Raw genomic sequence first — 26,419 nt, forward strand, 5'->3', positions numbered from 1 at the left:
TTAATTTAAAATACACGTCATATATAATTTCTGTCATAATTTTTGATCGATTTTGGGTTCCTTCTCGCACAGACAGGAACTAGTATTCATTATAATCGCAAAAAAAAACAATATTATATCCGTTCTGATCTGACACGCGCCAGTATCAAGAACTGTCACTACTGTCAGCGACTGTTGCATTCGGCGAGGAGCCACATGCGTCTCGCTTTATCATATGGGTATTAAAAATCCGCGAGGGCGATGCTACCAGACGTGACGCAACTGGGCTCGGCTCGGCTCGTCTCGATTCGTCTCGTCTCGATTCGTCTCGTCTCGGCGTATTCGCTCGAAGGGAGCGCGAGTGCTCGTGTCAGTAGTAAACACCAGTTCGCGTGAGACGAATGGTCGGTGTCGCGCAGTCACGTCTTGCACCACCGCTAAAGGAACGTTGTCGCGCGCGTGTTGCGTGCGTGCGTACGTGCATTCCGTATATCGCACGCATCGCTCTCTCGAAAAGCTCGAACACCTGCAATTAGCGCGAATCGGCAGTATAGTGCGTGGCTTGGCACGCACTTCGTGCGATTGAGGAGACACGGTTAGACCCTCGTGCTATCCCGACACGTTTCGGCGACGCCGAATACGTCAAATCGTGCATCCTGAAAGAGAGGAAGAGCCACCCGTGCACGACGAGGACGACGAAGACGACAACGACATAGCTGCGATCGGCACTCGCTATTCTTACGGGTGAGTCTCACCTTTCCGGTAAGTTGCGAAGTGTCGGGTTATTGTACGGCGACTCCGTATTTTAACCCACATTTTAGCACTCTTTCTTTTTTTTTTTTCTCTATTTATACTTACCTATGCCGGGAAGAAGCAGCCTTTCCCGCCAGTTCGTATATTCGTTGTACAAATATTTAATATATAAATTATATTTTATATTATTAAAATATTATTAATTATTTTTAAACAATATTATTAGAAAGAATTTTATTATATGATGACTGTTTAAAGATAGTTATATATTCACTCTGAATAACGAGATTGATATACTGATAAATAAAAAATAAATATATGTCTCTCTCTCTCTCTCTCTCTCTCTCTATATATATATATACAAACACACATTTATTACCTAAAAAATATGTAAAATTATATAATTTGTATTAAAAAAAGATATATATATATATATATAATGTCATATAGAAATTGTTATTTTAAAGATAAAGTGTATTAAGATTTGAGAATTCGCGTAGAGAAATTTGATGGAAGGGGACTTTATATTCCACTTAATTTATATATAATATAATCATAAATTTTCTAAAATTTATAAATTCGCTTTTTGTGTTAACTGTTTAATTTTATAGAGGATAATAATGACTTTATTGACTGTATAATATTCCAATACCATCCTGTAACTAGGGCAGGATGCTAGAGAATTGATTTGGGATTAATTTTAAACTTTCGCGAGTCCGAGCTCAGCGTCAGTTACATAAAAATAGATATTCAAATTTTCTACTAAAAGTATCGAATCAAATAAGATGCGTTTATCTTTCACACGATGAAATGAAAAAAATAAAATGTTACTATGGTGAAAATCCTACACATTAGAATCTTAATAGAATATCTAAAAAATTAAGCGTCTTTACATTATCATAATGATATAACAGTTATATATATTTCGTACTTATACTACATAAATAGAAAAATACATTCCACTTAAAGATGTTTATTAGCAGTTTATCTTCATTTCTGTTCATGTTATGTAATCACCAGTTCTTATTCAATTGAACATTTACTAATTAGCATCACTTTACGAACGTCAACATCGATTAACATCCGCTCACAATTTGTCGTAATTGAAGCTCCTGGATCCCTCACTGATATCACTTTGTGATATCAGAAGCGAAAAATCATACGAATTTTTTTCTCGCGAAATATACGTCGAAAGAAATTGGTTTTTTTTTTTTTATAGTATAGACTGATAAAATATAAAGAGATTTATTTCAATATTTGTGGATTATTGAAAATAAATAATTGTATCATAAGGTCTAATTTTACTTGTAAAAAAAATGTAAAAAAAAATATTGTAAATACATAGTATAAAAAAATGTATTCATACAAATGAATTATACATGCGTTTATTAATGCAGTGTAATAAAAAAACGGAGAGTTTGCGGTATATTTTATCAATTCGTATTATCGAATGCGTGTAGTGACAAACGAAAAAATAATTAATTTTAATGTACATATTTTGTAAGAAAAAAGTTCACGCGATTTCTTGCTTTTGAAGTCATAGTTTAATATGGCTGCACCGCGGAAACCTTAAAGGCACCGACCAGCACTCGAACGATTTTTAGCGAAAGATGCATTTTAGTACTGGAAACTAGACGCGTGTTACTTGTAAACGTCATAATGAACAAATATTTAGAAGAACACAATTTCTCTCAAATGTATTTCTCAAAATTCTTAACTTTACGTCCCATCGTGCTCATGTATCAAAAAAATAAAATATGGATGTCGGACTTTTTGCCGCAGCTCAGGCTTTTTGCCTTGAAACAACACACTGACCGAAATAAATGTACATCTTCTATTTCGGTACGACAGTCAGCATCACTCTGTGTTATAAAACACATAAAAAATATAAATAAAATATATGAATAAAATCAATGAAAAGAATTAATTGATTAAATAAATAAATAGAATTATTGCCTCTACACATGCTTTGTTTCAATAAATAAATAATTCTCTTGTCGACGATTGCACAGATTCACAGCAAACGGTGAAACAAATTGTTAACATGAAACAAATTGCAACTGGTACAACGTAGGTGAATATCGTGTCTGTAACCTACGATCTCTCTCGTGTAAAATTAAAGTGTTATTGGTTTTCGAAGTTTATATCTGTTGCTTTTTCTTTTCGCGTAAATTAGCGATAGATTTGCAGACACGCGTGAAGAAACCAGCGAAAACAGTAATCGTAGAGAGATATAATCGCTTTCATACATAGTCTAGTAGATAAATCGATACTCGTAAATTGTTCATGATATCATGTTTTCCACCTGTGAAGACTTGCGATTCCATTTCTCACGAATCTTAAATTGCTCGAGTAAATGTTTTTTTTTCAAACATTTGCATATTTTATATATATATATATATATGTAAACATTCTAAAATCTGGAAGAAATAAACAGACAAGACGTGAATGAATTAAATTGCAATGATATTAGATATTAAAACTGGAGATTTAAAATTGTTTAGAAGAGCTCCTTGAGCTCTATCAATTGAAATTTCGTGCAAATATTATACCGATTCTACGACATAGAATCACATCACGTATTAACGACAGTGTCTGCGTAATCGTAGAAAATCGTACATATATCGATAGCTTAAGCCCATCCTGCATATTTTCCCGCATGTACGCGCTTACCTTACATTAAAGGTCACACCTGTTTTCGATTCCGAGCTTTAATAATCTAAACACGATATATCCTCCTTATTTATATTGCGCACATGTTCCATGATTGCGCAATGAAGGTGTAAACGATTGTCGTTCGATCAGCAGCCTATGTCGTGAACCCCTTGATGGGTTAACGATCGTGTGGATGCCTAGGCGTGAATATATCATTCTGTGTTGAAAAAGAAAATTTGTCAAAACATTTCAAGCGTTTAAATCGTATCACATTTTTCTTTATTTTCCGAATATATATATACATTTTGTCGATTGCTCTTGATTTTACGCGAAAATTAACGAGGTTAATACGCGATTATTAATTGCATTGTTCAAGGTTGATCGATGCCGTCATTATTGCTCCGAATTTCGTACACGACATGATGTTTGAGCAAAGATAAAAGCGAAAGTATGACGCAATATGCATATCTGGCGTCGACACAGCCGCTGACGATCTTGCATAACGCCGAATGCATCTGCGTATTCTTGGGATTTAAAATATTATTGTGAACGCGCGCCCTTTCTTTGATGATTAATCGTTATTTGCTTATTACTCTCTCGCGAGCAAGGTGTAACTCGCTCTAGGTATCCACACGTCGCGGTAAGATAGCATGCATGCGAATTGAATTCCGAATGTAACCGGTATTCGCCTTGACCTACTCCTTCTCCATGCTTTTGACCGGTAAATATGAGCACGTAAGAGTTTTCGAACGAGTTTTCGCTCCTCGGTACAATTTATATCCGTGAGATGTTTTACGTGGAACAAATCGATATGTCGATATCACTAGTACGTTACACGGTGTAACGCGGATGGTTCATTTGTTTCAACGCCAAATTTTATTTCTCTGAATTTGGAAAAAACGATACGTGCGCGTGATATGAACGCAGTAAGCACTATCATTTATTTCAATGCACCTACTCAGGATCGAGGATTTTGTCAGATTTTTAACATGATTCTATTCGGCAAAAACTGATAATCTCATGTGTTGCTATTATTATGATCGACGATCATAAAGATAGTAAAGACTCTTTATATCGTATAAATAACGTAATATTGTCATATAAAGTCATCAACAGGTGTCTCTATGCGACTGACTGAGAAAGAGGATGCGTCTCTTACCGCGTCTCTTAATAACATAGTTTAACAAAAAATAACCTTTTTTTTTACACAAGGAGACTAGTCACTTACCGTAGTTTTTTAAATGTTGAATATGATTCCAGTTTTTTTTTTTTTTTTTTTTTTTTTTTTTTTTTTTTTTTTTTAATTGCTCTATCATGTTACAATTTTGAGAAATTTGCAATTAAAGTTGCAAGAAAAAGCTATTTTAATGTATTTTGTCTTATTATAGCTACGGTATGCGACGTGTTGTCGACAATAAAAGATGTGGTGATATAGAAATCTTGGAGAAAAATAATTTTTTATATCATTGCCAAAAGTATCGCTTGGTTTTCGTTTTGGAACCATTTCGCATTTGCGTGCTGTAACGTAATGTAATGAATTAGTATTCTTCTCTAAACTTAGCCTGTGGTTTCCTTTCACTAGTTGCGGTATCCGAATACTCGCATGGAATACATGCTAATAATTTTTTTAGCGAAACTTAATTTTGTCCAGAATTTCTCTAAGCTAAATAGATGTATATAGTATTTTCTTTGTGCTACTTCAGAAAATAATGCACATAAATTTCTATGTCTTGTTAGAACCATTATTTCGTGCATCAAATAGATATTTTTAATTAAAAGCGGCCTTCAGCGTTATTATTGGAATTGTTTTGCATATTTGAGCACTCGGTTGAATCTCTTATCGAGTCATAAAATCTGATGTATTTCAAACATTTGCAGATTTTGTAAATATGTACATCTCACGTTTGTCGCGGAAATAGTGCATTTCAAAAGCACGACTTGCAGAGTGTAATAGAATTATTAATTATTTAATCGAGAAAGATCCATCTGTTGCAACTGCTTCTCTCTCTTTCTCTCTATTTCTACAGTTCTATCGGTGATAAATTATTTAATGGAAGTCAATGCACATACGCACGCGCGCGCGCGCGTATATATCTTGTCCAGTTTGCATTCGGGTAACAAGCAATTGCAAAGAACAATTGCGCTGTTTGTCCAGCTATCAATTCGTTATTAATCATTCGCTCTGCTTCGTACTTATCTTAGAAGAAAATCTTGCTAATCTGCTAATTCTGATTTTAATAAATTTGCATACATGTAGATAGGATAAATAAATTAATTCAAAAATTTTTAATTAATGTCAGAAATTGGCTTTAAATCATCTCTCATATGTTAAATCATCTCTCATATATTTATTTAATCACGCCAATAATATTTTTAAAATATTATTATTTTTAAAAATTCTCTCTTTGCATTTTTTCTGTTATATTAAAAGATATTTATTGCATTTAATATTATAAAATAAAAATAATTTTATTTTGAATGTACTTATGATCTTTTATATGAAATCATAATAACATTTATTAGCAATAAAAAAATCATTATATGTAGCAAATAACATATGCGTCAATTTTACGGCTGACATTTCCATAATGTCAATAAAAGCTAATACATCATGTATTTTGCATTTCCTATATGTATGTGAAAACATTCATTATAAACATTAATAATAAATATATTTATAACAATTACCTAAATTAAAATCTGTCTATTAATATTTAGTTAATTTTTAAGTATTACGTAATATTTAGTTTCTAAAAAATTTACAATGAATTTTACAGAATTTATGAATTCATGATATGCAATTTAGTTTTATGTCTGTCTTTGTTGAAGGTTTATAAATTTTTTTATTTTCTTTGTTGCAGTCCCACAATTCCTTTTATAATTTCCTATGCTTTTTTCCTTTCTTTTACAATATCCACGTTGCTTTAAATGAAAGAAAACGAGTGCGCGCAACTTACTCCTCTAATTATTTTTTAATTATTCTTTGTATTAAAAGCTTTTGTATAAAACATACACACACACATATTTTTCAATATCTTAAATAGTTTTTGAGATATATATATTAAAAGAAATATCGAAAGAGTTATTCTACATATGTGAAAAAGATTCCATTTTTTTAAAAGAAGAACCTTTTGTTGGTAACAAAAAAATTTCTAAAAAATAAAAAATAATTTTTAAAATCTATTTACTACAATTACACGTGTATACAGAATTTCATTAAATCAAAATTTGCAGGCTGGTGAGGTTCCTTTATTAGTCAAATACAAAAATATTATTTTCATACCTTTTCCATTCTTTGCAACGTTTGAAAAACTAATTAGTCGGGGAAGGGACGATAATATAAAGGCAAAAATTAAAATAACTTTTTATAACTGAACAATTTTATTCGTTAAACTCGGGTATTATCAAAGAGACCTCTGCAATTTCTTTAAATTTTTATAATGTCGAGCTTGTGAATTATAAAATGTTTAATTTATAAATGCTTTATTTTTTATAAAATTTTTTATAAAAATTTTATAAAAGATGGAATATATATATACGACCCGCGTTTCATTATTTATTATTCTTTTATACCGCTCTGCTCTTTATATAGAAAGCTAATCACGGGGCTATTAACGATAGCACAAAAATTCGAGTAATTTCTCATTATCAGAAGTTTTTGCCACAATTTCCATAATGAACCAGCGTGCTTGAAGACCACGGTTGGTTACTCTCCTCAATAGGACGACATACATACGATTCAGAATGCAATCGACGTATAAGATTCCGGGTCTCTAACACCACTATGTTTCTTTAGTGGTTTTCCAAGTCAATAAAGCCACGACCTATTGATCCGCAGGTCCTCTCTGTCTCTTTTTCTTTCACTTTTTCTTTCACTTTTTCTTTCTCCATCTCTTTCTTTCTCTTCAAGTGTCTTATCGCTTTTCGTCGAAGGCGTATTGGCATATGCTACAAAAGATAGATAGATAGATAAAAAATTGACAGACACACCTTTCGTAAGATGATGCTGATGTTCAAACGCGGATTATATAGCTCTTATCAAGCTCCGATCGCACATACTCTTTGCCTGTAACTTATATCTAGTGCAATATCTCTCCATGTGCTATATCTCTCCATTGGCAAATTGACAATGAAAGATTAATTGGTTACGATATGATCTTTTTACTCTATTCAATAAAATATAGAATACAATTGCAATGCTATGGAACATCTGAATTCTTCGAAAAAAGAGCTAGAACTTCAATAAGAATTATTGAATTTTGAAGTTATCATTTTACGAAAGTTGCGGAATAAATAAGAGTATGCAATACAGAAGATAATTTAATATAAAAATTACTTTCCACCTTGAAATTTATAAATTTAAATGTGTAACAGGAATATATATATGCGCTGAATAACAGGCAAAAAGGAAAAGGCGCAAGTCGAAAGGTGAATAATTATATGATTTATTTTATCGATGGGAAATCTTTTTTATAAAACGGAAGTATTTAACGATGCGTGTTTCATCAAAGCTGGCGAACCGGAAATAGTTCGTACTATCTAAGATTGCACTCAAAAAAGTGGTTTTGCAACTACAGCAAAAATTTTCTGGGTGCGCAAAATTAACTGAGGTACATAAATGATTAGCAAATACTGTGATATCGCATATGTTTCGCATTTAATCAATCTAAGTGACAGAGACAGAATTTATATCTGAACTGTTTGTGAAATTTAGAAAGAATGTTTTTCTGTGGCGTCTATCCATGTTAAGGCCAATCATATTTGTTATAAAGTTTGGCTGTGGTACACAGAAAAAATTAGCAGCAAGAAACAGATGAATATATAATCCTCACATCTAACATATTTGTATAACGCGCCCAATCTATCTAGCTCTTTTAAACAATTTTTCTCAATTTTTCGATGCTGCAGTTATAATTGGCAGTTATATTTCTCGCAAAGATCGTTCTAGCTGTAGTATCGAAACTCATGTTTATCCAATGCAGTGATTAACATTTGGCAATGGGACCTAAATTTTCTAGAAGATATTATTAGAATATTGCTGCTATAAATTCTATATGTAACAGACAATATTCTAACAGATACAAAAAATAGCGATAAATTTTTGTTGTGACACCTAGAAATCTACCTATATCAGCAAGACATTTTTTTGAGTGTGCGATCGATCCAGTAACGAAGAGTTAGAGATAGTTGTGTATACATACATAATCTAGGATTTTTGTACAATTTCGTAGTATGCAATTTCGTGACATTTTGCAATTCAATTATTATACTTGCATGCGTCCATCATATTATCTAGGCCAACCACAAAGTAATTGCCAAGCGACGTAATACTGTTACAATTAACTGGTTGATAGCGTTGTAGCGCATCTTCCCCATGAAACTTCACGCAACGATTTGCCTTGCAAACGTGCTAACGCCTTATTTTTTTATGCACATGCTTTGTTTTTTTTTTTTTTATAAATTGTTGACACACACAAATCTAGAAAAAGTACAAACTTTAAGTAAGCAATTCGGCGGGGTCAACCGAACGAGACACTGCCAACCTAAGTACCTATCATCTCAACTATCTAGGTCAGCGATATTGCGCAAGGCGATTGTATTATGTAGTTTGCTGACAACGTTGATGCGCGTGTCTATGTATACCAAAGTGCTGGCCTTAACATCAACAACGCAAAATAAAGACACCTGCAAGAAAAAGAATGCAGGTGTCTACAGGGTGATCGCCTCGTGGCAATTTCTTTCGTGTCCTTTCCGGAAGAAAGTCCAAAGAGAATGGCAAATCTATGTACAATTTCGCAAAAAGCTCATGATCGTCAGCAGAACCTTGATATAGCCGGAACAAGCTATTTACGTTGTCACGCTATACTTTTTGATGGGCGTTGCCTATTAATGACACCGTGATGTACATTTTTAATAGGCTATTAATGTTAGCGTGATATATTTTCTAATGGCTCATCGATAAGACTTTGTTTGATGACACGTGTAATGAGTTCAATCATATTTTTAAGACGAAGCAACTTTTTATTTGTGATAATAGATTGCATTGTCTTTTATTAATTTTTTATTTAATTTTTGATTATTCTTTAATTTTATTTTATTTTTATGATTTGCAGAAAAATTGTCATTTGGATTTTATTTTATTTTATTTAAAATCTAATTACGGCTACAAAAAGACGATATTGGAAGTATCATCGGGAAGAGTATATGGATATATACGCGATATTATTATTGTAAATCATCTCTTTTTGCATTTCTGATGAACTAATAAATCATCCAATAACGATAATCCAGACGAAGACCGTCGATAAATGATAATAAAATTTGAATTCTTTGCGAAATTAAAAAAAAAAAAATTGAATATGCTATTCTTTAAAAAGATAGTAAAAAAAGTTCGAAGTCTTATAAAAGCATAGGCAACTACGTATATAGGGATTCATCAGGATAATCTAATACCCTCTTCTAATCTTTTGAACATTGACTTTACTATTACCAATACGTGCATCCAGTTTTATAATGGCTAAACCGCCTTAATTTTATTTACTTTTAAACCTTATATTGTTAAAAAATTTATCATTAAAATTTATCCTGGCTATAATACTTTACATATAATTTTCTGTATAATTAAAGAAATTAATTGCTACATCAATATTAATTATGATATTTGGTCAGTGAAAAATAATTCCATTTTATAATAGATTCTCATAAGATTAATAATAGCACAAATACAAGGATAACTTAATGTTGATGACAGCATGGGGATGAACATTAGGAATGTGATGTGGAATGTGTGGCTTCAGTTTAATAAATGAAAATTGCTGGCAAGCCGTGAATACGAACTGTGTGATGAAAATCTTGAGAAAAGATTACTTCTAAAAATAGCTTTTCTCGTTCTATAATCTGTCTTTTTTTTACATCAACATTTTTAGCTGCTTTTACAAACATTACAAGAAAAAATTTAATAATTATACATTATGTCACATTTAATCAAATATTTTTCTATGCTGTTTCGATAAGTTTTATCTATAACCAAAATGTCTTCGACGAGTGAAATTCGGAAAAGCTTCAATCGACGAAAACAACGAAAGTATGCAAATCTATCGTGACCAAGACATGATTACTTATATAAAATTCTATAAATCCGTTTTTCTCCGTTATTAATGGTATATATGTATACCGAAAAGAATAAATTCTATTTTAATGTCCAACTATACAATTTATTGCTGGCACGTGCAAATGTATCCTCATTCGTAGAGATAGAGCGATGTATGGAAGGGGCGATATAGTGTACCGTAGGAATTGTAAGATAAATTTAATTATACCTCAACGGATATCGCTTATACTTCGTCACGCTAAATGTATGCAAAAAGATTTATTTATTTCGACAATACTCGATCCCATATGCTACGTTTCGTTTGTATGATACTCTCATTATGTAATATAATTCGTCCGAATCGCAAGTTTTGTCGCCAATGTCGCCAATTTTGAACAGAATGATAAATCGCAACGTCTCACTGCATATTTTTACTACGACAAAAATAAAATATTCTCAATATGACAACGATCTCTTTTAAAAATAATACAGAGAATCTACTCTCTGGAAAACATTGAGAATCTGAAATTCTCAGAAATTTTTCTTATACCTGGAAAAATTAAAAAATTGTCATGGAATTTCATTGGAACTCAGGGAATTTTTAAATTTAATTTTATAAAAACTATTCTTTCCCTTCGATAATTTTTTTACATTTGAGTAGACACCCTGAATAAGCACTGTAATATCTGCTTTTATCTTTTGTTAAAATGGAGAACGACGATGAAGCATAAGTATGATCCGTTTGCAAATTAGCTCATACAGTGGCCTTGCCACTTAAACCATGAAATTCACCGGTAGCACAGATTAGTGTTAAATATCTCTGGACCTATTCTCTTCTCTAGCAAATAGCACTTTATTCTTACGTTAAATATCACTTCTCTCTCTCTCTCTCTCTTTTTAAAAGAGAATATCTTCAAGTATTTTCTCTATGATTGATTACCAAACATTGTTATATTAATTGATTAGTCTGATTGTTAATTATACTGTTAGGGCCTCTTGTCGTCAAATGCATGTTATTCATCTGTGCGATAAGTTTTAGTCGATCACAAATGTCGTACACACTTATCATATGGATTTAAATAGATATAACAAGTAGCCCATAGCATGTTGTTACACTGATCTTTCAATATAATCCGATATTATACAAATTATATCACTTACTGCCACATGTAATGGCAGATTATAGGTTTCAAAACGTGTCATTATATTAGGAATCATAACTGCAGCGCAAAGTAGATCTTTCAATATATAATCCGATATTATACAAATTATATCACTTACTGCCACATGTAATGGCAGATTATAGGTTTCAAAACGTGTCATTATATTAGGAATCATAACTGCAGCGCAAAGTGCTTCATGAAGCCAACTACGATATTTGTTCATATAATGCGATTAAAGAGAAGAAATAAAGTATAAACTATATATATAGTCTCGATTAGCGGGAAGAAATAAATATCTTGCCAATTTTTCAATATTATTCAATTATATTATTGAGATTTAGATTTTTAATATAGTGTAAAATCGATACGAAACGTACATCTTTGAGAATTAATGAACGAAACAATGTTAGATCTATTAATGTTATTGAATGTCGCGATTGAACAAGTATTCGCAAGTGTGCACTACACTTGTGTGATTGTTTAGTCAAGGTCTATTATGCCTTACTTTTACCCCGCGTATCTGTATCTGATTAATTGATAAGACCTATTCTTCTTATTTGAAATGATTGTGTGTGCCTTATTGCCGTAATATTAATTAAGAACATGTTACGCGAATAGATTTATATAATTATATAATATATGTTATTTTCTTATCAAGTATGTGACGGAAATCAATATGTGACGGATATCAAAATAAAAAAATTTTGAATTTTTATAAAACATTGTTTTATACATACATACGTATATATGTATATATGAGTTTTTTAGATCACTGAATACGAATTCAATATTAAAATTGATAAAAAGTATCTATTCCATTTCTAATATAGCAATCATAAAGTAAATAATTAATTACCACGGTATAAGAAATCCAATATTTGATCATGAAAAAATATTGACTAACTTTTATCTTTACAACAAATTCTTTTTGATATATGTAGGATATTTTTGAAGTTAAAATCATATTGAATATAAAAAAAATTACAAAGAATGATTATTCTTTTTTTTGAAATTTTTTTTCTAAATTGTATTATTCGAATGATAGCACTTGGAGAAAAAAAAAACAAAAGAGATTTCATTTTTCAGCGACGACAAGGTGACGAAAGTGGAAGCTGAAACGGCCACGAGGATAACAGGTGGCAGGAAGCTAAGATTAGCGAAGTGTCACCACGCGTCACGCCGGTGTGGTGGGTCTATGGGGGGCACCGCTTCAGCGGTCCCCCGGCTCAAGTCCAAACGGCAATTGCCGGAACGGCAGTGCCATCCTGGCACGAGCCAAGACCGCCCCGATTCCGATACCACCGTCCAAACGGATGAAGAGCCCCTCCAATATCATGAGGCAGTCCAGCCTCACGAAACTCGGTTCCATGATCAATACAGCTGTGAACAAACGTGCCGGTGAGTCTGTCACATCTTATCTTTGCCTTCAAATTTATGTCAGATGCGCGCGAAATTTTAATCGAATGATAGCACTTGGAGAAAAAAAAAAACAAAAGAGATTTCATTTTTCAGCGACGACAAGGTGACGAAAGTGGAAGCTGAAACGGCCACGAGGATAACAGGTGGCAGGAAGCTAAGATTAGCGAAGTGTCACCACGCGTCACGCCGGTGTGGTGGGTCTATGGGGGGCACCGCTTCAGCGGTCCCCCGGCTCAAGTCCAAACGGCAATTGCCGGAACGGCAGTGCCATCCTGGCACGAGCCAAGACCGCCCCGATTCCGATACCACCGTCCAAACGGATGAAGAGCCCCTCCAATATCATGAGGCAGTCCAGCCTCACGAAACTCGGTTCCATGATCAATACAGCTGTGAACAAACGTGCCGGTGAGTCTGTCACATCTTATCTTTGCCTTCAAATTTATGTCAGATGCGCGCGAAATTTTAATTTTTCTGAAAATTTATTTCATGTAAAATTTTCAAATTAAAATTGAAACTTATATTTGAATTAATACATATTTATAGATTGTCTCACTGTATCACTGCCTCATTATTATAATATTTTAATATTCTGGAAATAAAATAGAGTCGAAAATTTTAATATGAAAATGTCGAAGTCACAATAGTTTTTGAATTATAAGCGATTAAAGTTGTGGCCAATGACATCACGTAGAACTCGCGCGCTCAGGTCCGTAACTACATTTATGTAGTATCAACTCATCATCTGCTTTATTGATCTTCACAAATTAAATGATTATACATATATATATATTCAGAGTTAGATGAGAAACATAATATAATTTAAGAGAAGATGAATTTTTATACAAAAATAAATATTGATCCAAAAATTATTTAGTTTGGAATTACAAGTCAATAATATAAAAAGATAACATAAACTAAAAAAAATAAAGGATTCAAGGATATTGAATCGAGTATGACATCAAGAGACGGTCAATTGCTTTGCAGTAATATTGGTGCATATAGTCTATTTATTCATAATATAAATTACTTTGATTTATAGCAGCTGTTTAATATGTTTTCCGTTCATATATTTCGATATATATAATTCAGCACGCCATGTATTGAAGATCGAGTACCTTCAAAGAGATATTCCAGATTTATTTCATATACTTTGACAACAATTTTTAATTCTTTTATTTTAATTTAATAAAAATATAAAATGATTGGCGTACAGCTTAGCTTTTTAAATTATTGGGTATGCATTATATTCTTTATATATCTTCACAAAACGGATTTAGATAAACGGTAAACGAAATGGCTATGCAAATAGATCGCACATATCCTATTCACTTTTCAAAACGATTTTAAATATGCAATAATCATGAAAAAAAATAGGTAGAGTTTCCGCTGTGCATAAATCATATATTTATATAATCAACTTAATAGAGAAATATTTTCCAAAACTTTTGATAATTTGTTTGTGAGAAAGTAAAAATAAGTTGTTATAGCAGAAGTCCTTGCAAATATTTACCAAAAATATGTGTTACGATTCTAAAATAGGATGAGGGTTTTTAGTAGATGAGACATCAATATTGTGAAAATTATTAATTTTTCCCCATTCCTGGTGAGTTTCATCAATAAATAAAATATTGTATAAGAACTATATTGTATAGGAACTTTTAACTATCGATTAAGGAGTAATTGATAAAAAATACTTTTTGTTTGAAAATTTACTGATATAAAGAATGAATGTTTTAAATTATTTAGCATTATACCTTCTTACAAAGCGCATTCTTTTGACAAAATGTTCTGAGATTCTATTCAATATTTTAGAAAACTCTTTCTTCTCATTTAAAAACACTAACGCGAATTGTGTTCTACCATAGTTAAATAAATTGGACTTAAATTTTTTGAATGTTGTGTAAACATTGATGAAGTTTAGAAAAACCTTTTTCTGCTGTCTGCTGTTCGGATAAACTTGATACAAGCGTGCTGTTCGTGCAACATTGTCATTTATTTCGCTATATATGAAGTGCACATTTGTTATTTCAGAATTTGGGTAAATATTAGCCATTTCTCGGATAACACACATGCACAAGATTAATACTTCATCACTTTTGAAAAATTACAATCAAAATAAACGATAATCGAAATAAATATGTCGATGCAATCGAGGATAATGTACATGTCGTATTATCGAAATAAATGAAAGATACATTATTTATATTAGTTCATGTAAAAAATTGTATAAGTTGTAACTTATTTAAACTGTAATTTCATGTAAAAAAAAATTTATGACTTATAACTCCGAAATAAATGGTTTTTCAACCAACATTTATTAATCCTATATCTGGAAAATTAGGGAATTCTCAGTAAACTTTTTTACAAATTTTGAGTAGCTACTTTAAAGAAACACGTATGCACACACTTTTTCGTATGACGCGTAGAGATTAGAGATTTCCCTCGCGCTTATTTACATATAAAAGTATATACGTTGTTTTGAGACGGCGAGCCCTTCTTCAGGCGCATCATCTCGCATCGAATAAGCGAGAATCGAATATTTGTCATAAAATAGAACAAATAGGATCATTTTTTAAATTTAAAAACTAAGATTAGTTTTTAAATCTAAAAAATAACCTGTTTAACCTGTATTATAAAAACTGCCTTTCTATAATGAATTTAATTTTAAATAACTATAACGAAATAATTATGTAGAGAGAGAGAGAGAGAGAGAGAGAGAGAGAGAGAGAGAGAGAGAGAGTGTGTGTGTGTGTGTGTGTGTGTCTATTGTAAAACAAATTTCTAATAAATTTGAATAATTAATAATCTTTCAAAGGCATATCATTCTTAAATTTCACGTTGTATAAAGCGATTTTGATTTTATATATAAACACACAAAACTTATCTTGGTACTTTATAACTCATTTAAATTATTTTACATCGTTTTGTTAAAAATAAAATGTTGTATAAAATACTATTTATTTATATATGTGTAATTATCTAGATGAAGTTGACGATGATATGACGCAAGATTATTAAGGATCATTTAAGTTTAAAAAAAGCATGAATATGTAGATTACTAATTTTTGTTTCACAATCCATTTTCTCGAACCTAGCGCCTCGTACAAAAAAAAAATTTTCTATATTTTTAATTTATTTTTGTACAACAAATTACTTTTTTTTTAATTGCACTATATTTGTCAATCCACTTTGTATGTATTTACACTATTATACATTATTATACACACACATAAACTAGTATATCTAATATATCAAAGAAAATCTCTCTCTCTCTCTCTCTCTCTATCTCTGTCTCTCTGTCTATCTCTCTTCCCCCGACTTGGCGTTAGTAAAAACGTAAATAAATAAAGTTTGTATACCCGACTGTCGAGTGTACATTTCGATGGAGAATTTTCGTATTTGGCAGCCGATTAGAGAGAGCAATCTTTTTCGAGATCAACGTTGTGTGTGTATGTGTGTGTACTGCAAAATCTGCGAAAGCTCATCAGAATTGAAGGTAAAGAAAGATTTATAAAAACGTTTATCGCGATTATCGCGTTGCCGAAGCGGAGTTGTTAACACGAGGATGTATATGCCAGCTCGAATACGTGTCGTCAAGGGAAAAGCTGTTGTCGTCGATATAAACCAAAATATGGCTCGTTGCACGGTACACAAACAGAAGGGCGAAAAGGACGCGAACGATTGCGCTGACCGCTATTATCTCCGTGAGTATTAAAGATGGAAAATCGAGAGACTTTCAAAAGACAGGACGCATGTTGTAGAATCGCGATGCGTACGATATTTATTCTGCAAACGTCTTGATATCAAGTGATTTACTTTCACGATCAGTCGCAACATTTGCTTTGACGTTATTTGAATCGGTATAAGGGGACAGAACTCTCTCTCCAAATATAACTTCCTTCTCCTGATAATTATCATTATGTGTATTGACAAGCAATTGGGTTTATTTTTAATTAAATTCTCTTAAATAATAGCAGAAGTTCTTAATTGTATATAAATTTTTAAATGACATTGATTATCAAATTATTCGACCACAGTTTTATATTGTATATGTGTGTATGTCTACAAACAATTTATATATATACACACATACACACACACATACGTAGGGTGTTTCAAAAATCCACCAGATATCCTTTTAATAACAGATTCTTTGGCTAATTTTTTCTCAACGAAAATTATATTCGGCGTGTCGGGCACGGAAAAGAATTATTAATACATTGCATTTTATTACCTTCAAGTAACGCTGACATATAATGATGGCGAAAGATTTTATGAAAACTTACTGAGAATTTGTCGACGCTTATATTTTCCTATAAAAACTTTTTTATAATTATTTTTCACATTTAAAAACGACTTTATAAATGCAAATTATAATAATATGAATAATAATAAACGCAATCAATAGCTTGCATTTGTGTCCTTATGACAAGGATATCTCAACTTTTTTATTACATTATTCCGAATGTGTGAAATATTATCGCTGCATGCGTGCCGAATCCTAGTGGAGATGCAATCTCGTTAGTGCAAACTTATTAACGGAGCGCCTCTAATATGCTCCGCAAAGAGAGCTCCGTGTCTCATACGAGCTCATGACACCTGGTACCATTCAGAGACAGTCTCGTACGGTATTTTACTCGTGAAAAATCAGTTGCCGGGCGCCGCGAGTCGTTATAATTGATTAATCGATAAACTGCTTTCAAGTTTTGTGGATGAACCTGCAAACGGTAATCGGCCTTTCAGGTTTTTTCGCGTTGAGAATGAATCGATCGGAGATTCGCGTTTCTAAGACACTCACGCACTTGCGAAGGAATACGCCGTTGTTTTCCTCCCTCGAGGAGTTGCACGACAAATTAACGGAGCTTTTGGGTAAATGCTTTAATATTATTCGCGAAAACTCATCACGATAACAAGCGCTTGCTCGGAATCGTGATCAAGTCTCCTCATAATCGAGATAATATCTTTTGGAGAGTTGTATATTAATGTTTGTATATTAATAAATATATCAGCGACTATATAAAAACATATATTTATCTCGTGTTTACATACTAACAGATACCAGGTGCAAATACCTTGTGCAATATATTTCTACGAAACTGTCTCTATCTCGAAGTATGTTGTTTGTTATTACGTTAGTAGATCTATTGTTCAGAGTGTGTCTACTCCCAGGAAAAACGTGGAAAACCTGTAATTCTAAAGGATTTTTTTATATCTGAAATAATCAGGGAATTTTCATAGAATTTTATATTAAGACTCGGGGAATTTTGTAAAAAATTATCTCTTTGATAATTTTGTTTTTGTATTATAAGCAATCGGCAAGCCAAATGAATTAGGTGTTTAAAATATATTATAATATAGATCTATTTCTATGTATATATTCAACAAAATTTTAACAAAATATTGAATATGCAGTACGTATTCTTTATCGAAACTTTTAGTGTTATAAAAATGAAAATATTATACAAGTAAAAAATGTTAGTACATTTGCAAACCTAGCACTTGAACTTGACATGGCTGAAATGGCTGTTTTTTTTTTTCGTATGAGTGAAAAGCATTAGAAAACGCATATAATAAAAAAACTTATTTTTAAAAAATGCATGTCAAAAAATCTTTAAAATATCCTTTCTTTATCTGGAATTTTAAACAAAAATACTCTGGAAAATCAAGGAACTTTTTTACAAGATTTTAGTAGATACCTTGTATTGAGAGAGTCATATTTAAAGACTTGTCCTTAATCGATTATATTATAGAAAATGTAATGACGATTAGAGATAATGATTATAAATGTAATGAATATAATTTATGTCATAGATTAGAACGTTTTGCAAGATTATCTTTCCTCCGAAGATAATCTTAATATTTAATATGCATATGAATAATGCACATTCTCTTTGTAATTGTGCTGTGTTGTAATTATTAAAAGCCTTTGTTTGAGTTACAATTAGTTAGAAAGGAATATCTTAAAATATTCTATTTCTCTCTCTCTCTCTTTCTTTTTCAGCAATACACGAGATATATTTTTTTCTTACTGAAAACTTTTTTTATAAAATCTGAAATTGCATTATTAATAACGTAAGAGCGAAAAACTTCAAAAGATTATATTTGTAAACATGTGATTTTTAACTCGCGCAGATTTTAAAGTAGCGACGAGAAAATGTAAGAAAAACTGCAGATACATTGTCTTGAGTAAATGTGCAACGGGTCATTATTTGACGACGCATTTTGCTGAATGCAAGAAGACTCTTAAAATGCACTCCATGACAAAAGGAAAAAAATATTGCGCATCTTATGTCTTACTGACTTATTTGCATCGGTTACCATTTTTTATGAAAGCATTATTTTAAAACATTTTTTGCATATTCTAATCGAATGTTTCTTTAGCTTTCAATTCTCTTTGCTTTATAATCTCGTTAAAATACGTAAAAAAATATAAATATAAAATTAGTGATATACCAGATGTCCCAAAATTCGCGAATCAAAATACTCTTCACTCATACGAAGGAAAAACACAGAGCCACTTAAGTTTCAAGTGCTAGATTTGCAAACATATTGAAAAAAATTGCTTCCGTAAGATAAACATTTTTTACTTGCATAAATTTTCAGTTTTTTTTTTTATTACTAAAAATTAAAATAAAGAGTATGTATCGCATATTCAATATTTTGTTAAGACATCGAATACATAAACAAAGATAGATATATATTTATAATATATTTTAAACACACACAATTCACATAAAAAGAGAATTTTTATTAAAAAATTCCCTAAGTTCCAATAAACTTCCATGAGAATTCCCTGATTTTTTCTAGATTTTTATAAAAGGAATTCTTGAGAATTCCGTTTTTCCAGAGATCGAACATTCTTATTTCTATTCAACGCGACATATAATCGTGATAAACAATTCTATTTATTGCAAAGAAACAGACATCTCTCTAATAATTAACGCACACATTCAAATTTGCCGCGTCGCAGACGATTCGCGCTCGCTCGGCCATTCTCGTCCATGTCCGGCCCGCGCTTTCGCGCAGACTCCGTACGTTCGTTGGCCAAGCGCCGCATGTAAGATGGTGGTTACCGCCGAAGACAGCGAGCGACCTGGGCTGCGCAGTGACGTCACGCCGCGCCGTGTAGTCGTCGTGTTGCGTGCGGATGTTATACGCGCCTATGAACTTCCGCCATTGCGAGAGTGAGAGACGTGTTATTCCGAGAGAGCGCGCGTTTTACATGCGAAAACGGTCCGACCGGGAAAATAATGTGACAGAGAGGTGTTCTTCTCCCTTTGTATGTGTGCGTGTGTGTGCGTGCGCGTCAAACGAAACCACCACCACCACCACCCACACGTCGTAACCACGTACCGCGTGCGCGCGTTACATGCCTTTCCGTGCCCTCTTCGAGCGTACGCTCCCGCATCGGGAGTAAACGTAAACCCGCGCGTGCGAACAATCTCCTCTCGATCTCCTGGTGTCGTGTGTTGTCGAGATCCCCCCTTCGTTGTGTGCGCGCGTGCGAGAGATGGCCGGTAAGTAGCCGCTCTCATCAGAGCCTGCTGATTTGAAAAAAAAAAAAAAAAAAAAACCGGCAGCGTGAGATATAGACACGTACATTATACACCCACCCGCGCCGCCGACGACGACGACGACGTGCGTCGCCTCCTCGCTCAAGGCAAACCTTGACCCAGATTAGAGAGAGAGAGAGAGAGAGAGAGACGCGGGTGCCTATATACTCTCTCCTCGAATAATAAAGCGCGTCCTTCGGGGCACACACTCTCGGGATCTTCTCCCCGTGTGCGCGTGGCGGGGCGGGAAGGGGGAGGGCAGGGGGGAGGGGGCGCCAGATACTCCTCTACGTGCTCGTCGCCGGCGACGGCGACGACAGCAGCGGCGGCGACGGCGGCGGCCTAGAAACACACGATGGATTACGCCGAAACTTCAAGTAGGCTCACTTTCACCACCTCCCCGTCTGTGGTTTTTTTATTTTTTTTTTGCACATATCACACACTCTCTCCTCCCCGTATATTCCGTATCGAAAGATCTTCGCGGGAGGAGAGGACGATTCCGTCTCCGCCAGCCATCTTCGTTCTCGCGTCCCCCTCGCTTCCCTCGCCGCTTAGACTGCAATGTGTAACTCACAATCATAGTGTGTCTTTCGATCCAAGGTGGTCGAAGAAACGCGAGTACACGAGGGACTATATTATTTGTATTTTTATTTTGTACTTTTACTCTGGTAGCTTTTGATGTAACACCGCTTTAATTCCGCAATTTTTCATTTTTCTTTTTTCTCTTTTTTTTTTTGGTCATATTTTTGTGTTTGGTGCCGCAGAGATGCACTAGATACCAGGACGACGATTTTGCTTTATTCCTCTTCATTGAGAATACGTACTAACTCTCTCTCCCCCATATTTCGCTTCAATTAATCCGCGTCAATTTTTATTATGCGCGAATTTTTCTTCTCTTTATCTCATTTAACTCGCTTTTGTGGGATAACGAGAGACACTAGCGAGAAACTGTTCTTTTTCTTTGTTTTGTGATGTTTTTTTATAATTTATAATATAATAATATATATAACACATTATAATTTTTGATAATTTCTAATATTTATAATAATTCATAATTTTATTAAGTCATGTGAGAAGAATTGAAAATCTTACATTTGGAGTATTGTGGCAAGTGTCGCACTATTTTATATCTTATAGATGGAAAAACTGTATCCCTTGATACATAATTGAAGTAGAACATTAATAAATTAAATTATTTTTTCTATGTAGATTGTGTATGAGTTGACTATATAAACATTCTATATATAACTTACTATTTTGAGAATAATATTCTAAACATTCTATATATAGCTTACTATATTTTGAGAATAATATTTAAATTAAAAATTCTTCTACATAAATCAGATTACAAAGTAAAATATTATTGCATGGTTGAAATATTTTCTTAAAAAAAAAAAAAAGAAAGAAAGGCACCAAATCTATGTGTCTGTTTAAAAAAAAAAAAATAATACAAAGAACTGTTACTTTAATGTATATTTTATTTAAAGCGTCATATATATAAAGAAGTATTGTGTTAATATATATTTTACTATGTCCAAAAAGTTGCTTTAATATATATTTTATTGTAAAGTAACAAATTGGAATAGTATAAGCATTGTATAAATCTTTTCATATCCTGTTCCCTCGCATTTTCTTTGTTTTCTTCGTTTCCTTTGTTTGCCTGTCATAACGTATTGCAAGCTTTACAAGTTACTAGCGACAAAAGACTGAAATGCACTGATGTCTCTGACTAAGATATTTATAAAATGTTAATCAACTATTGTAAAAAATATTTTTCATAAACATCCATTAATGCGTTGATATCTGAAACAAGTAAGCAGAAAGAGTTGGATATTTTAAAATCTTTTGATATTTTATTACAGGCAATGGTGACATACAGTGGTGTTTCTCGCAAGTCAAGGGGACTTTAGAAGACGATGTTACAGAAGGCAAGTATGACCTGTGTTTGCTTAACTCAAGAAGCAGACTGTCTTTTATCTTATCAGTTTACACATATACCAAAATAAAGCAAAGAATTAATTACGAATCAGAGCTTTGCATATGTTATTGAGATCCAAAATTTATCTTGATTTGCTCATATTTTTATTCTCTCTATTAATTGATATATGCTTACATATAATCGCACAAAGTTTTGTTATGCGTTGTATAGAAACTGTTTATATATACAAGGTTTATATTTTTATTACAGCTGATATAATCTCGTGCGTCGAATTTAACCATGATGGCGATCTTCTTGCAACAGGGGATAAGGGTGGACGTGTTGTCATTTTTCAAAGAGACCCCATTGTAAGTGCAATTTATTGTGAAATTTAATAAATAGATGTAATTTTTTTGTTTTTTTTATATAAGTATATTTTTTATTTAGTTATTATTTTTCATTTAAATAATTCAAATAACAAATTAATATATGTATATGTTAATTAATATATTATACATTGATATTAACTATAATAGAATGTATTCCATATTGATGATGTATTTGATTACAAGAAAAAATATTATTGATATATTTATATCAAGGTCTTGTATTATCTCAATATTTGTAAGTCAATGCTAGACACGAGTATTTGTACCATCCTCATAAAGCTTATGTAACATTTAGTAATCTGGTATCTCTGCTATCTTCTATTGAGTCGAAATAGCTCTTCAGTAAGCCTATTAAAGGTACACACTATCGTTTGAGCTTGTAAGATGACATTGATAAAGTGGTTAGATGGATATATTGCAAGATATTAATTATAAACTTTTTCTCAAGCCTGATATTTGAATTATTTTAAATGAATATTACAAAATTAGACTGTCAAATATTCCAGCATGATATTTAAAACATTATAATTGAATCTATTAGATAAAATACCTGCTGTTAAAATAATAAACTGAACAAACAATAATTATTTATATAGAGTAAAAACAGTATACCACGAAGAGGCGAATACAACGTGTATAGCACCTTCCAAAGCCATGAGCCTGAATTTGATTACCTAAAATCACTAGAGATAGAAGAAAAAATTAATAAAATTAGATGGCTAAAAAGAAAAAACCCTGCCCACTTTTTACTTTCCACAAATGATAAAACAATCAAGTTATGGAAAGTTAGTGAGAGAGATAAAAGAGTAGAGGGGTATAATACTAAGGAGGAAAATGGTGCGATCCGTGATCCTGCCTGCATCACTGCCTTGAGGGTAAATATATTTCGAGTTAATTGTATTAATAATTATTTATGCATGTATACTGCGGATAGACAAATAAAAGTAATTTTTTGTTATGTTATATATACATATAGGTGCCAACCATAAAACCAATGGAGTTGATGGTGGAGGCATCACCAAGGAGAATATTTGCCAATGCGCACACCTACCACATAAACAGTATAAGTGTCAACAGTGATCAAGAGACATACCTCAGTGCTGATGATCTTAGAATTAATCTTTGGCACCTTGAGATAACTGACCAGAGTTTTAGTATCCTTTCTTTAAACACGTGTATATATATATATACGTGTATGTGTGTATTTAGTATTTCAATATATTTTCTATAATGGAATACAAGATAAAATTTTCTTAACCATAGCACACAGATATAGTAGACATTAAACCAACTAATATGGAAGAATTAACAGAAGTCATAACTGCAGCGGAATTTCATCCTGCAGAATGCAATGTATTGGTATACAGTAGTAGCAAGGGAACTATTAGACTTTGCGATATGAGATCCGCTGCTCTTTGCGATCAGCATAGCAAGCTCTTTGAGGAGCCAGAAGATCCAACCAATAGAAGCTTTTTCTCGGAAATTATTTCAAGCATAAGTGATGTAAAACTCAGTAATTCTGGAAGATACATGATTAGTAGAGACTACCTCAGTGTGAAAGTGTGGGATTTGCAAATGGAGACAAAACCGATCGAATGCTATCCCGTAAGTTTGTGATATTTATAAGGAGAGCGATAATTCCTATGTGCATGTTCATTGATATAATTTTGTTACAATAGGTACATGAATACTTAAGATCAAAATTATGTTCATTATACGAAAATGACTGCATCTTCGACAAGTTTGAATGTTGTTGGAGTGGTAATGACTCGTCTATCATGACGGGCTCGTACAACAATTTCTTTAGAGTATTCGATCGTACGACTAAACGCGATCTTACCTTAGAGGCAGCCCGCGACATTGCCAAACCAAAAACGCTCCTGAAGCCGAGAAAGGTTAGTATATTTATAAGATCTTGTTTTATTCATAAGGACTTGTACACACTCGAGGATTTACATTCACATGCGATATAGGTATGTACTGGTGGTAAGCGCAAGAAGGATGAGATTAGTGTTGACTGTCTGGACTTCAATAAGAAAATACTTCACACTGCATGGCATCCATCTGAAAATGTGGTGGCTGTCGCTGCTACGAACAATCTCTTCCTATTCCAAGACAAACTCTAGCACATCTGTATGCAAGTACGTCGAGAATTTGAATATTAACAATGGCAGGGTGTCTATTATTTTACCATGTCCGATTTGATTCTAATTTGACTCTAATCAGCTATCTTCTATTATAGATTATACAACGGTACATATTAACGTGAGCTAGGCACGTTGAACTGATGAAAGCTCCCAATGCAACCACGGGTGTCCGAATAATACTGACGATAGTCGACTGCTAGTCTGTCAGTGGTTGACTGACCGAGGAGTGGTGTACGTAGCGCCGTCCACGCAGCTCACATTCATACATGCTATATACACATAGACATACAGGATTGCACCTCATACTTTGTCGCGCACATATTGTGCATATTGAAAAGAGATGCAAACACGGGATTATACGCATAACTCTCCAGGCTATCGAGTTCGCTGGCTCAAATATATTTGCAGATAAAAGAGACGTACGCATTTGGCAGAATATGTGATTCATCCAATTTACAGACTCGTGTTGGCAGTTAATATATGATTTATAAATAACTAATAATTAGTAATTTTTTGCTTGTATTATAGAAAATGTGCCATTATACGGTGCAGTCTATATGTGATCACTGTAGACCAGAGTGTTTGATTATCGCATTGGTGAACAGCGACGTGAGTAGAGCGAGAATGAATTACGAGTTGCTTGCTGGCTCGTTTATGTATGATCAATACGAATATGTGGTATAAAGTATTAAGTTTTTCTTAATTAAATGCCTAACTAGCGCGAGAAAAACGAGAGATCAGTCGTGCCAACGAGATTAATCTGTAATTATTGTAATATTCTAATTTTTTATATTGTCACACATACACGGCACCAGTTAACTGTAAACAGAAAATATGCCACAACTGCGCTGAAGTTTCCTTTCGCTTTGCAATTAATAATCGAACTGAGTGTGATCTTGAAGTTACGAAAATGAAGAATAAATGATATTTACCAATAGTTTTGCTTACAAAATCGAAATAATGATCGTCGCCAATACAGTTACCATGACCAGCAAGACGATTTCGTTACACTAATTTGTCTAAATTATATATATATATATGTATATCTACATTTTAATATCACCACATGCTAAAAACATATATAGGCCTATTTTCAAGTTAGTTTATTACTCTTATACATAAATCGTTTGTCTCAGTCGCCAATACGAGTCAAAAATAATAATGGAAAGTAATCGAGCTTTCCTCCCATTATATATCTAAAAAAAGCTAAATGTTGCTGCATTAAATGTATCGAGCAATAAGTGTGTGGCGCCGATTTAAAACAATGTATATCAATTGTCATTTTCTAAAATTGCCCGATCGGGAGTAAATGGAAATCGAATAGATATGGAATACAGATTTTTTCTAATCTTT

At 32.8% G+C, this 26,419-nt stretch overlaps 1 protein-coding gene across 7 annotated transcripts; it reads left to right on the forward strand.

Moving 5' to 3' along the window:
- The first annotated feature begins 361 nt into the window (after positions 1-361).
- LOC115237872 (protein phosphatase PP2A 55 kDa regulatory subunit) lies at positions 362-26,419 on the forward strand. Of its 7 annotated transcripts, none has more exons than XM_029811228.1 (10): positions 362-723; positions 12,727-13,038; positions 22,475-22,540; positions 22,801-22,898; positions 23,516-23,794; positions 23,896-24,073; positions 24,190-24,524; positions 24,599-24,814; positions 24,893-25,060; positions 25,162-26,419. In XM_029811228.1, exons 2-9 carry the CDS (start codon positions 12,954-12,956, stop codon positions 25,043-25,045), a joined length of 1,410 nt encoding a protein of 469 aa, XP_029667088.1. In that variant the 5' UTR covers positions 362-723; positions 12,727-12,953; the 3' UTR covers positions 25,046-25,060; positions 25,162-26,419. The 7 variants fall into 7 exon arrangements, with proteins under 7 accessions (XP_029667088.1, XP_029667093.1, XP_029667087.1 ...); XM_029811233.1 differs by lacking the exons at positions 362-723; positions 12,727-13,038 and adding exons at positions 13,153-13,464; positions 16,638-16,763; XM_029811229.1 differs by lacking the exons at positions 362-723; positions 12,727-13,038 and adding exons at positions 16,451-16,555; positions 16,638-16,763.

The sequence above is a fragment of the Formica exsecta genome, unplaced genomic scaffold (genome assembly GCF_003651465.1).
Source record: "Formica exsecta isolate Colony F162 unplaced genomic scaffold, ASM365146v1 scaffold314, whole genome shotgun sequence".
Lineage (NCBI taxonomy): Eukaryota > Metazoa > Arthropoda > Insecta > Hymenoptera > Formicidae > Formica > Formica exsecta.